Source organism: Hippocampus bargibanti, linkage group LG12, assembly GCF_051943395.1.
Source record: "Hippocampus bargibanti isolate YZ-2025 linkage group LG12, ASM5194339v1, whole genome shotgun sequence".
Lineage (NCBI taxonomy): Eukaryota > Metazoa > Chordata > Actinopteri > Syngnathiformes > Syngnathidae > Hippocampus > Hippocampus bargibanti.
Window position 1 is genome coordinate 23,358,714 of NC_142745.1, and position 14,740 is coordinate 23,373,453.

Consider the following 14,740-nt stretch of genomic DNA (forward strand, 5'->3'; position numbering starts at 1 on the left):
AGGGTGGATTTGGTACCGACAAGGAGAAGTTCAATTTTTTCACTGTTATAGATGAAGTATGAAGGTGGAAGAAAGGCGTCGGGTTTGCTGGAGAGGTAGAGTTGGGTGTCATCCGCGAAGCAGTGAAAGTGAATGCCAAAATATTGCCAAGAGGAAGAAGGTAGGTAATAAAGAGAAGGGGCCCCAGGACAGACCCTTGGGGCACACCAGAGGACACAGAAGAGGACCATGAGGTGAACGAGTTGATCTGGATAAATTGTGAGAGATCAGAGAGATAGGATTGCTGCGTGATGCCGAGGGTGGAAAGTCTGTCGAGCAGGATGGGGTGGGAAATTGTGTCAAAAGCTGAGGTCAGGTCGAGAAGGATGAGGATGGAGAGTGAACCGGCATCGGCTGCCATGAAAAGATCATTCGTGATTTTTATGAGAGCCGATTCAGTGGGCGGGGGCGGAAACCAGACTGGAATTGTTCGTAAAGGTTATTGTGAGTGAAGTGAGAGTGATGGGAAATTGGGCGTAAGTTATTGAAATCATTTGGATCTGAGCGAGGTGTTTTTCAGGATTGGAGTAACAGCTGCGGTTTTGAGTGGGATAGGAACAATTCCAGTTGATAATGAGGAGTGAGTAATGGTTGAAATAAATGGGAGAAGAGAGGGTAGGCAGGACTTGATAAGGATAGTAGGGAGGGGATCGAGCTGACAGGAGGAATTCTTGGATTTGGTGATTATGTCTGAGATTATAGAGTGTCAGACTCACCACGTATGTGAAGACTCCAGGCCTCATGAGGTTGATCATCTTGCCCACTTGATAGACATGGACGAAGCCCTCACTTTCCAGTTGCTGAGACAGTGTGGTGAGGGTGCACAGCAAAGCTGCCGGCACGGCTCCAAACCTGACAACCACGTACACAATAATGAGGGTAAGTATGGTCTCCAACAGTATTGTACACTCCATGTAACTTCTGATGCAAAGGTAAAGAACACAAATACTTTGGACATTTCTGGAGAGGAAAATGTGTCATAAAATGATAGAGACTAGACAGAATAGAAGTTATCATATTTAAAAGTTTCATGCTATTATATGCTTAGTGAACATGTGTGGTTGGAATACACAATTGAAGCACAGAGAAACCCAGAAAATATACAAGATGGCGCACAAGCTCCGTTGGAAACGGGCTGATTTGTCTCAAGAATTTGTCAAAAGCAGTGACGTTGGCACTTGTCTTGACGTGCCTCGGTTACTATACTGATCCCGTGCCCATGCCCACTGACTTTGAAGGCAAATGTAATGCTACAACAATATTACAGGACTGCCCAAATTAAACAAATACAATGATACCTCAGCTTACAAACTTAATTGGTTCCCAGCAACTGACATCAGAAAAATGTTTTATAGCATCTAAAATACCCAAAACTGATATTTTTAGTCAAATGCAAAACACCAATAAATAAATAAATGACAAAGTGTCCCAAAACTGCCACAAAATGGGCTCGGAACAAGGCAGATTCAGAAAGTCCCACCCCCTTGTTCATGACGTCACTATTGGCCACCCACTGCCTTGCTCCAGAATCATAACAATGGCTTCAGAGAGTTCAGATTTGGAGAAGATGCTTTGTTATTACTCATCCAGTTACAAATATGAAAATATGATTGAAATAGTTCTGAAGAGGAAAGCATAAATGTTTGCAATCGATTAAAGAAGTCCTTCCGTATCAATTCGAGCCGTCTGGACTCCAATGCAGCGCCCAGAAAATGCACAAGATGGCGCACAAGCTCCGTTGCAAATGGGCTGATTTGTCCGCTGAGAATTTGTGTAAACTGACACCTTCTTTATGCGTGTTACCGCAATTGGCTGCGACACGCAATGATTCACCATGTTATTTATTTTATTTGTGTTATTTATGTAGTTTTCCTTCTAATTACACAATCAACACAGTGTTTTCAGATGAAAAAAAGTACCCAAAATGCATTGTGTGTCGCTTGCTCGGTCACGGGCGTTCCCTCCGTTACGTCACTTAGGGCATCGACATACACTTGAAAACAAGACTTCCTGAATATTCAGCACAAGTCTTAAAACGTAAACTATGGCTATAAACGGTGGAATCTTGCGCTCAGTATAAGTCATTTGAAGTGATTTTACAAATTATGGAGATGTCGACATTGAAAATGCGCCATCCAAGATGCATAAGTCCCTATTTACCCCCTCTTCTGATTATAACAATATGAATGTCGTGAAAAGAGGGTTAGCGCAGCAGAGCAAACATCATCGTCAAAGGTCTCATCCAGTCCACGTGGTCCGGCCATGACCTATTTCTCATTTGGTGGATCCAGTTGGACACTGAGGAGGGAACAAAATCGGTCAAATTGTTGGATTGGATTCGATAAGCCATTATTAGTCTCACGGTGGAGAAATGGAGATTTCACAGCACCAAAGTGATGGAAGAAACAGGAAAGGAAAAGACAAAGTAGAAAAACAAAATACAGGAGCTGCTGGAAAGGCAGTCACCCTCGCGGTGACATCTTGAAGTCAAAACAACAACAAAAAACTAAACAAATACAGGTAATATGACAGCACAAAGACACAGTTATTCAATCTTAAATAGTTTCAGTTGGATGAAGCAGAGGAGAGGATGCTCCTCAAGCCATGAATCCGTCCAGTCAAACGACACTGACATTCCTCCATATCAAAATGTACTCATGATGAATAAATACATGGCAATACATGTCAATAGCTAGTACAAGTACTTCATCTACCTCACATCACCGCTATCGACATGTTCCGCTTTGACATAAATTGATCATACAGGGAGAACCACCCCAATTCACTGCCTGCTTCTGGTCCCCCGGATTCAGTTTCATGAAAACAAACATTTCAACAAAGATTCGAACCCCTGAACGCAAACAAAAAAGAAAACAAATCATGCAGGGAAAATTAAGCTATAAATGGGGCAAAGCCGAACCAAGCCTGGGAGCTTCTTCTCCTTTACTGCCGTTTGAAAGTAGGCCAACGCTAAGATGTGAGCAAGAAAGGAGGGACATACAAAGAAGTTGAGGGGGTGGCAGAGCATGAGAGAGAAAATATGCTGGGAAAAAAAAGATAAGCGACGTGTGTAGGTATGAAACGAGGCAAGTCAAGGACAGAAAATAAGGACGGAAATAAGGGAGAGAAGCTGCTTTCAACATGAAGTTCAATCATCCACTGCAAAAGGGTTTGGTGTGTGTTGTGTGTTCCATTGCGGAAGGTTCAATGAAATATATATATATATATATATATATATATATATATATATATATATATATATATATATATATATATATATATATATATATATATATATATATATATAAAGGTATATTTATTTCCCATAGAGATCATATATATATAATAAATGTACTATATAATAAAGTCGTTTTATTGACCTTTGTGATGGTCGTTGATGTAGTTGCTTTTTGTTAATCCAAATCAACAGAAATTTTTCAACGTCTTCTATTGCCTGAGACCGTTGCTCAGACAACACAGAAACACACTTAGCCACACGTAGGAACGGTCGACTTAGCATCCTGGTACTGGGGTGCTAAGTCACACAAACGCACACCTTGTTGGTGCTTTTTGATGATCTCCTTCTTCTGCTCGACTGTCGTTTTCTTTTGTGTCCTCTTTGGCTGAACGCTAGCCTGTGGTGGGGTCTTTTTCGGTCCCATAATAGCAAAAGTACTACACTTGAAAACAAACCACATCTGCACTGAGTGTACTCAAAAAAATGGGGTTGAGGAAAACTAGTCCGCCAGCAAGCGTGTCGCTGTTCGAAAACTAGTTCGTCAGCCAAGATTATATGCTTGTGAATTTAATGTTCGTGAGGCGAAAAGTTCGTGATCTAAAGCGTTCGTAAGCTGAGGTATGTACAGTGATACCTCGGTTTATGAACCCCTTGACTTACGAACATTTTGGTTTACGAACGTAACATTTATGAAAATTTTACCTTGGCATACAAACTATTTTTCGGGATACACGCGGAGATGCCACAATGAGAGATGTGTCGTTCGCGAACGAGCCCAATCTCCTAACAAGAAAATGGTGGCCGACTGTTTTGTCCTCTATTCCCTGCCCCCAGTCTTCGGTTAAAGCCACGTGATTGGTCAAGAACGCAGCAGCGAGGGGGTGGGGGGTTAAGCATTAAAGAGACAGGCAGACGACAGAGAGAGTGAGAAAACACCCACCCACACAAAAGGGAGACGACAGAGCTTGAAACAAAAAAACAAAAGTGAAAAAAACAAAAGTGAAATGGTGAGAAAATGGATAGAAATCAGTGAAATTTGCACTCGTTTCAACTTTGAGTGTAGACTGGAAGGATAAAATATCCCATCAATCTGGCTCCACAAATAACACGCACAAGCCATCTGTACACTTGATGCAAAAAGCATCAACCCAGTTAAACAGAACACAAGTGATGCGGAAAAAGGTAAAATTATCGCAGAGAAAGCACCTACAAGGGATCATTCCTCAAGATAGTGAAAGAAAGAGGTTACATTCCTCATCAAGTGTTTGATGCTAATGAAATCAGCCACAAATCAAGCCATCAATGACCATCACAAAGATAAATAAAACAACTTTATTATACTGTACAGTTTATTTCTGTAATTATAAAACCAAAGCAATTTCATTATACATAAAATAAGGTATATTTTATGTAATTTTACGGCTTAGAAAATTAGAAAGTAGAAAATTATGTTTTATGGCAACCTGGGAAAGGATTATTCCCATTTTAATGGTTTTCAATTGGAAATTAATTGGGATACACACTTTTCGCCTCTCTGTCTGGGAACCAATTAAGTTCATAAGCCAAGATAACATTGTAGATAGCCAGCCAGGTAGCTATCTAGACAGCCAGCTAGACAGGTCGCTAAGTAGCATTTTTATAGCATAGTTCTATTTTTATTTTTAGATGAATAAAAGTAGAAAAGGTCTACTGAAATAAAAGAACATTTATATATCACCACTCACCAATTTCGATGGAGGTCGTGTGATGATTTCGGAAGTTCAATTTTGACACTTTTAGCATCAAATAGTCGCCACCAGGAAGCTGAAATGTGGCAACGTCGGTGCGGTTGGGGGCAAACAGACCAATGTTGTAGACCACCCGCAGGTCTTCGACCACAGGTGGCGCTGTCTCTTCTTTTTCTTTTGCGTCGGATTTCCCGCAGGTTGGATCATTCCTCGCCACACTGTCATACATTCGGCCTTCCTCGACCACCTTGACCCTTGACCCCTTCTTTTCTTTCCTCTTATTTTTATCCTCTTCTTCCTCATCATCCACATCTTCTCTTTCACTTTCCTCCTCTCGGGCCTTATCATCGTCCATCTTGCTCTTCACGCTCTCTGTTGACGATTTTGTATATATATATGTTGATGTCGTCCTAAACTCAATACAGTGATACCTCAGCTCATGAACTTAATTGGATCCCAGAAAGTGTGTGTAAGGTGAAAGGTTTATTTCCCATTAGAGATCATTACCTTATTTTATGTATAATAAATGTGCTATTGTAGTGTAATTAAATACATAAACTGTACTATATAATAAAGTCATTTTATTGACCTTTGTGATGGTCGTTGATGTAGTTGCTTTTTGTTAATCCAAATCAACAGAAATTTTTCAACGTCTTCTATTGCCTGAGACCGTTGCTCAGACAACACAGAAACACACTTAGCCACACGTAGGAACGGTCGACTTAGCATCCTGGTACTGGGGTGCTAAGTCACACAAACGCACACCTTGTTGGTGCTTTTTGATGATCTCCTTCTTCTGCTCGACTGTCGTTTTCTTTTGTGTCCTCTTTGGCTGAACGCTAGCCTGTGGTGGGATCTTTTTCGGTCCCATAATAGCAAAAGTACTACACTTGAAAACAAACCACATCTGCACTGAGTGCACTCAAAAAAATGGGGTCGAGGAAAACTAGTCCGCCAGCAAGCGTGTCGCTGTTCGAAAACTAGTTCGTCAGCCAAGATTATATGCTTGTGAATTTAATGTTCGTGAGGCGAAAAGTTCGTGATCAAAAGCGTTCGTAAGCTGAGGTATGTACAGTGATACCTCGGTTTACGAACCCCTTGACTTACGAACATTTTGGTTTACGAACGTTACATTTATGAAAATTTTACCTTGGCATACAAACTATTTTTCGGGATACACGCGGAGATGCCACAATGAGAGATGTGTCGTTCGCGAACGAGCCCAATCTCCTAACAAGAAAATGGTGGCCGACTGTTTTGTCCTCTATTCCCTGCCCCCAGTCTTCGGTTAAAGCCACGTGATTGGTCAAGAACGCAGCAGCGAGGGGGGGGGGGGGTTAAGCATTAAAGAGACAGGCAGACGACAGAGAGAGTGAGAAAACACCCACCCACACAAAAGGGAGACGACAGAGCTTGAAACAAAAAAACAAAAGTGAAAAAAAACAAAAGTGAAATGGTGAGAAAATGGATAGAAAACAGTGAAATTTGCACTCGTTTCAACTTTGAGTGTAGACTGGAAGGATAACATATCCCATCAATCAGGCTCCACAAATAACACGCACAAGCCATCTGTACACTTGATGCAAAAAGCATCAACCCAGTTAAACAGAACACAATTGATGCGGAAAAAGGTAAAATTATCGCAGAGAAAGCACCTACAAGGGATCATTCCTCAAGATAGTGAAAGAAAGAGGTTACATTCCTCATCAAGTGTTTGATGCTAATGAAATCGGCCACTCTATTCCATCAAGCCATCAATGACCATCACAAAGATAAATAAAACAACTTTATTATACTGTACAGTTTATTTCTGTAATTATAAAACCAAAGCAATTTCATTATACATAAAATAAGGTATATTTTATGTAATTTTACGGCTTAGAAAATTAGAAATTAGAAAATTATGTTTTATGGCAACCTGGGAAAGGATTATTCCCATTTTAATGGTTTTCAATTGGAAATTAATTGGGATACACACTTTTCGCCTCTCTGTCTGGGAACCAATTAAGTTCATAAGCCAAGATAACACTGTAGATAGCCAGCCAGGTAGCTATCTAGACAGCGAGCTAGACAGGTCGCTAAGTAGCATTTTTATAGCATAGTTCTATTTTTATTTTTAGATGAATAAAAGTAGAAAAGAACTACTGAAATAAAAGAACGTTTATATATCACCACTCACCAATTTCGATGGAGGTCGTGTGATGATTTCGGAAGTTCAATTTTGACACTTTTAGCATCAAATAGTCGCCACCAGGAAGCAGAAATGTGGCAACGTCGGTGCGGTTGGGGGCAAACAGACGAATGTTGCACAGGTCTTCGAACACAGGTGGCGCTGTCTCTTCTTTTTCTTTTGCGTCGGATTTCCCGCAGGTTGGATCATTCCTCGCCACACTGTCATACATTCGGCCTTCCTCGACCACCTTTACCCTTGACCCCTTCTTTTCTTTCCTCTTATTTTTATCCTCTTCTTCCTCGTCATCCTCATCTTCTTTTTCACTTTCCTCCTCTCGGGCCTTATCATCGTCCATCTTGCTCTTCACGCTCTCTGTTGACGATTTTGGAGCGATGACATCATCATTGCGATCTTTGGGCTGAGGTGCGAGGTTGCGCGTCCAAAGCAAGCTTGGAAAGGAGGAAATGATTCCACCACTGAAGCCAAATCCGGCTAGCAAAGCGCTAGTGAGCACAGATGCTACAGTTGCCTGACTAGCACTGGAGGAAGGGCCAATGCCTGTCGTCATGGAGACAAAAGAGAAGGGAATGCCCGAAGTGGTCCAAGTCGACGAACCGGAGGAGATCGGAGCCATGTCGGCTGAAGATGCCGGTGAAACTGTTGGCTGGGATGGAAGACAAACGCTTTGAGTCACAAAAAAACGTAGAAAAGCGTCATGCAGGTAAAAGTTCATTCAAGGAAGATTAACTCATTCACTGACATTCACGAATTTGTTCGGGAATTGAAAATATGACGGAAAGCGCCATTCCCAAATTTCTTTGTTTTACATGCTTGGGTGCAGATAAAGCGCTGGCCATGGCCTCTGGCAATGGCCTCTGGCAATGTTATTACCTTCCACAAGGGGGCATCATTTGCCTTTTTTCCATGTTAGCGCTTTGTTACAGCTTCAGCTATTGTTAAAGCGCTATATTAACCAATATGGATGTATTGCATTGTATTTTGGACATCTGCCCTTATTTCTTGCCCATATAACCCCAGACCTATATCATTTAGGAATTAACTCAGAGGTACAATTCACATTAACTCATTCACTCTGCCATGAATGAATTTATTCAGTAATTGAAAATAGGAGGTAGTGCGCCATTCCCAAATTTGTTCGTGTATTGGTTTTTCATGCTTGGGTGCAGATAAAGCGCTGGCCATGGCCTCTGGCAATGTGTTTCCCTTCCACAAGGGGGCAGAATTTGCCTTTTTTCCTTGGTATCGCTTTGTTACAGCTTCAGTTGCTGTTAAATCGCTATCTCAACCAATATGGATGTGTTGCACTGTATTTTGGACATGTGCCCTGATTTCATGGTCATATAACTCCAGATCCATATCATTTAGGAATTAACTCTGAGAGGTACAATTTACATTAACTCATTGACTCTGCCATTCATGACTTTATTTGGGAATTGAAAATAGGACATGGAGCGCCATTCCAGAATTTTTTCGGGTTATGGTTTTTCATGCTTGGGTGCCGATAAAACGCTGGCCAGACTTCTGATATTGTTTTTTTTTTTTTCACAAGGGGCAGCATTTGCTTTTTTTCCCCATGTTCACACTTTGTCCCAGCTTCAGCTGTTGTTAAAGCGCTGTATAAACCAACATGTACGGATTGCATTGTATTTTGTACATCTGCCCCCATTTCAAGGTCAGATAACTCCATATCATTTAGGAGTTAACTCTTTTTTACTGATGAAAGAAGAGCGTCCAAGGTTTCTTACGCTGTATTGAATGTTTATGTCGTCCAAAAAGTCAATATTCTGTGGGTCCTGGAATTCAAGTGACAATGACAAAAAAAATGGCGCTGGAGTAGACGCATTTTTTTGCCCGTCAGGCAATGAATGAGTAAATGATTATCTATACATGCACAGGTGATTAAAAAAATGGTGACATAATATACCATCCGTCATCACTGTATTCCTTACCATTCCAGTTTTTACGATCCGCGTCCCCTCAAATATTCGAGTGGTGTTTGCTGAAACAAAAGAAATGAGTCATTGTTTAACATCAATCACAATTTCATGATTTCATTTAAAAACGAATGCACACCTAAAATATATTTTTGTCTATCAACAATCAACCAGCACCCTAAAGGATTTTTAACAAGAGCGCTTGATTATTAATTTAAAGTGTAGTTTGTAAAATAAATACTCAGTCGAGTTAAGTAGTAGTAGGAAAAGGAGCAGGAAAAGGTGGTGGGCAGGGTGCAGAGGGTGCAGTAGAATTTTCATCTGAGTGTATCTTATAGGACCCCAAAAAATTGTTGTGTACCACATATCACAAAGGCCCATCCGTGCAGTATATAAATGAAATGTATTATTATTATTATTATTATTATTATTATTATTATTATTATTATTATTATTATTATTATTATTATTATTATTATTATTTGAGAGCTATGATACAGCAGATTATTATTTTAGAACAATAATAATACATTTAATTTCTAAGCGCCTTTCAAAACTCTCAGGGTCACTTTACAGGCACAGGATAAGTTTTTTTTCTGGGGGTGAGCAGCAGCGGCCACACGCGCCAGCATTCACTCAACCCGGAAGTAACTCAAATAGAAAAAAAACTAGCTTGCTAGCTAATAGAAAGCTAATAGCTAGATAGTATATAGAGAGCTAGTTAGCTAGCTAGATAGATAGATAGATAGCCAGCTAGACAGTAAATAGAGAGCTAGCTAGCTAGCCAGCTAGATAGTAAATCGAGAACTAGCTAGCTAGCTAGCTAGATATAGATATCCAGCTAGATAGTAAATAGAGAGCTAGCTATCTAGCTAGATATATAGATAGCCAGCTAGATAATAAATAGAGAGCTAACTAGCTAGCTATATAGATAGCCAGCCAGCTAGATAGATAGTTTGCCAGCAAGATAGTAAAAACAGAGCTAGCCAGCTAGATAGATAGCTTGCCAGCTAGATAGTAAACAGAGAGCTAGATAGATAGCTCTCAGCAGGGTGGCTACCGTGATATGCACACATTCTTGACATTTGTGCATACATTCTTCTAAAGTCATTGTTTTGTCATATGATTCGCAGTCATAGTTTAAAGGACAACCAACACCATTTTTTTTGTTTCCTAACTGACATCAGAAAAACGTTTTATAGCATCTAAAATACCCAAAACACACAGGGTGATAGTTTTCGTCAAATGCCAAACACCCATAAAAATGACTTTAAAGTGTCCCAAAACTGCCACAAAATGAGCTCAGAACTGGGGAGATTCAGAAAATCCCGCCCCCTTGTTCGTGACGTCACTATGGGTCACCCACTGCTTTGCTCCAGAATCAAAACAATGGCCTCAGAGAGTTCAGATTCAGAGAAGATGTTTTCTTGTTACTCATCCAGTTATGAATATGATTCAAATAGTTCTGAAGAAATAAATGTTTGCAATCGATTAAAGAAGTCCTTCCGTATCAATTCGAGCCATCTGGACTCCAGACTCCAGAAAATGCACAAGATGGCGCACAAGCTTTTGTCCGCTGGGAATTTGTGTCAACTTACACCTTTTTAGTGCGTGTTACCACAATTGGCTGCGATGCACAACGATTCACAACGTCATTGATGTCGTTTTCCTTCTAATTTCACGATCAACACGGTGTTTTCAGATGAAAAAAAGTACCCAAAATGCATTGTGTGTCAATTTCCCAGTCAGGGGTGTACCCTCCATGACGTCACTTCGGGCCTCGTCATCAACTCGAAAACAAGACTTCCTGAATATTCAGTGTGAGTCTTAAAAGGTCAAATGTAGCTATCTGCGCTGGAATCTTTGTCAAATGCCGCCAGTAGAAGTCATTTGAAGTCATTTTACAAATTATGGACGCAACTTGTCCGGAGGTGTCGGTTGTCCTTTAAGGCTCACGCTGAATATTCAGGAAGTCTTGTTTTCGAGTTGATGACGATGCCTGACATGATGTCACGTCTGGAACACCACTGACCAAGAAAGCAACACATAATGCATTTTGGGTACTTTGTTTGGTCTGAACACTTCGTGTTGATCCGTGTTGATGGCTAAATTAGAATGAAAACACATATATAACGCGATGGTGAATCGTTGTGTGTTGCACCAAGACTACTATTTGATACTAGTTGACACAAATTCCCAACAGACAAATCAGCCCATTTCTAACGGAGCTTGGGCGCCATCTTGTGCATTTTCTGGAGTCTGGAGTCCAGACGGCTCGAATTGATACGGAAGGACTTCTTTAATCGATGGAAAACTTTTATGCTTTCCTCTTCAGAACTATTTGAATCATATTCATAATTGGATGAGTAACAAGAAAGCATCTTCTCTGAATCTGAACTCTCTGAAGCCATTGTTTTGATTCTGGAGCTAGGCAGTTTGTGAAGGAGTATCCTGGCGTGACGTCACAAACAAGGTGGGCAGGACTTTCTGAATCTGCCCAATCTCCGAGCTCATTTTGTGGCAGTTTTGGGACACAGTTAGGAAACAAAAAAATGGTGTCGGTTGTCCTTTAATGATAATAGCGATTGCCATCAGCGGCCATTTTGTACACCGCCATCGATGGCCCATTCATTCAAATTTAAAAAAAAAAACAACAATGACGGAAATGTCTCGTCCCACTTCTCGACGTTACTTTTCAGCTTAATTTAATACATTATTAAATACATTATTTCCTGATTTTGACAATGTTTAGTGGAGGTGCATGTGTGTGTTACCTCTGAAGAGCATGCTCTGACTGAAATCACTACGCATGTCATTGGTGCAGACAGCCTGAACGCGAAAAAGGTACAGCACATCCGGAGAGACGTGGGAGATGACAGCCTCCTAGGTGACATCAACACAAACTAAATGTTAACAGCACATCTGGAAAACATTATCAACATCCATTTCGATAACCATTATTACAACAAGTTACAAGTGCCACTTTTTAACAGTAATACTCCACTGCTATATACATTAAAATAAGTAAAAATATTATCACTGACTGGAGAGTAAATTAACTACAAAATAGAACTACCACATGAGGAAGTTTTGTTTTTAACTTGTCTTTGTTTGCCCTGCGATTGGCTGGCAACCAATTCAGGGTGTCCTCCTCTCCGCCTAGTTCCCGAAAGCGGCTGGGAGAGGCTCCAGCACCCCCCGTGACACTAATGAGGAATGGATGGATGGTTGGATGGATGGATGGATGGATTTTATCTCATGGTGTCAATTGCTAATTTAGCATCTTTAGCCCAAACGCAACCAGAACATCAACAAAAATGTGCATAGGCAAACGGAAAATGAAGTTGTTGGGATTCTTTCCAACCCCAAAATAAGCAAACAAACAAACAAACACATAAATAAATAAATAAATAAATAAATAAATACATAGAAAATTAACTCATTCACTTGCAGACGATGTCCAAAAATGTGTCCACTCCAGTGCCAGAATTTTTTTATATTGTCACTCCAATTCCATGACCCACAGATTATTGAGTTTTAGGACTACATAAACATTCAATGCAGCGTAAGAAACCTTAGACACTCTTCTTTCACCAGAAAAAAATAGTTAATTCCTAAATGATATGGGTCTGGAGATATAAGATCTTGAAATGCGGATGTCCAAAATACATATTGGCTTATATAGCGCTGAAGTTGGAACAAAGCGCTAACATAGAAAAAAAGGAAAATGCCCCCCACTGGCAATGAAAAAACATTGCCAGAGGTCTTACCAGCGATTGATCGGCACCCCTTGCAAGAAAATCCAAAACCCGAAAAAAAGTTATGCAATACATCCATATTGGTTGATATAGCGCTTTACCAATAGCTGAAGCTGGAACAAAGCAAAAACATGAAAACATGGAAATGCTGCCCCCTTGTGGAAAGGAAACAAAATGGCCAGAGGCCAAGGCCAGCCCTTTATCGGCACTCAGAATCAGAATCATCTTTATTGCAAAGTATGTAGAACACACAAGGAATGTGTCTCCGGTAATAATAATAATAATAATAATAATAATACATTTTATTCAAGAAGCTGTTGAAATGTCTGTGCATGGATCGGTAGCGCCTGCCTGAGAGGAGTAGCTGGAAAAGGTGGTGGGCAGGGTGTGGAGGGTCCAGTAGGATTTTCCGCACCCTTGTTTGGATTCTTGCAGTCAAACAAGTGTCACGGTTTGCGAGGTGCCGATGGCGGGTGCGAATCCCAAAAAGCAGGCAGGAGGCAGCAGGAGGTTGTGTTTGACAAATTGTATTAAATTAAAGTCAGCAGGAACAAAATGTAAAACATCAAAATCATCTGAATGGAAAAAAATACAAAGTAGCAAAAGAAGACCAAAAGTAAAAGTCCGCCAAGATTAAACAAACACATGCACAGCATACAATGCAATTGCAGACAATGAACCGTGCCGGGTGTCCTTTTAAGTGTCCGTGATTAAAACGACCAGCACCTGCGAGGCTGCAGATGGGCTGACGTTGCTACCCGTTGGTCGCCAATCTGATCGGGACGACCAGCACCTGTGCAGGTGCAGGCGGGGCCGACAGCGCCCCCCATTGTTTGCCAACCAGATCATGACAGTACCCCCCCCCCCTTCAAGGGGCTGCTTCCAGAAGTCCCAACAGTCTCCCAAAAGGTCCACTTGCCAGGGAACAATGGTGGAGACGGCAACCACTGCTTCTCCAGCATACGACGGGCAGCGGCCTGATGGAAACGGGACTCGGCCTGGGGTGGATGAAGACGTAGCACGGATCGTCGTGGGCGTGAGTGCGATCCCTCTCGCACGTTCACGCGACGGCGCATGGCTCAACGTGTACGCAGAATGGCAACCCGTACGGCCATATGGGACCAGGTCTCGGCCGGACGCCGACGTGGGCGTGAACTGCCCGGCACCGGGGAAACGAGACCAGTCCTGAGCCGCTCCGGGATCCAGCGGTGAGTGGGGTCTCAGAATGACGTTGACGCGGATGTTGCACGGCTCGTCGTGGATGAGACTCAATTCGTCATGCACGACGACAGCGTGGCTGGACATGGGCGTGCACTGCCTGACACCCAGTGTCACCCTGGACGGCCACCTAGAAGGAGGTCTCGGCCGGACGTTTACGTGGACGTTACGGCTCGTCGAGTGACGCAATTCAAACTCGACGAGGCTTGGGCTAACGTGGACGTAGCATTGCCAGGCACAGGGTGGAAATGAGACGGGTCCGTTGTACCTGCGGGATCCGATGGTTGGTCGGTTCATTCTGTCAAGGTTTTGCGAGGTGGTGATGGCGGGTGCGGGTCAGCAGGAACAAAATGTAAAACATCAAAATCATCTGAATGGAAAAAATACAAAGTAGCAAAAGAAGACCAAAAGTAAAAGTCCGCCAAGATTAAACAAACACATGCACAGCATACAATGCAATTGCAGAGAAAGCATGCAAAAAAACATGCATCAAACAATGAACCGACACTGGATGGTCGTGCCGGGTGTCCTTTTAAGTGTAAGTGATTAAAACGACCAGCACCTGCGAGGCTGCAGGCAGGGCTGACGTCGCTACCCGTTGGTCGCCAATCTGATCGGTACGACCAGCACCT

General features: G+C 41.8%; 1 protein-coding gene across 1 annotated transcript in view; it reads right to left on the reverse strand.

The window, feature by feature from the left end:
- LOC148890929 (receptor-type tyrosine-protein phosphatase gamma-like) overlaps positions 1 to 14,740 on the reverse strand; it is a 236,711-nt gene that overhangs the window by 3,013 nt on the left and 218,958 nt on the right. Inside the window, exons 10-15 of the mRNA XM_089010725.1 lie at positions 11,907 to 12,015; positions 9,148 to 9,197; positions 7,184 to 7,841; positions 5,232 to 5,376; positions 5,002 to 5,190; positions 756 to 891 (exon numbers count right to left, since the gene is read on the reverse strand). Coding sequence (XP_088866851.1) covers positions 756 to 891; positions 5,002 to 5,190; positions 5,232 to 5,376; positions 7,184 to 7,841; positions 9,148 to 9,197; positions 11,907 to 12,015 — 1,287 coding nt within the window. The remainder of the gene's footprint in view (positions 1 to 755; positions 892 to 5,001; positions 5,191 to 5,231; positions 5,377 to 7,183; positions 7,842 to 9,147; positions 9,198 to 11,906; positions 12,016 to 14,740) is intronic.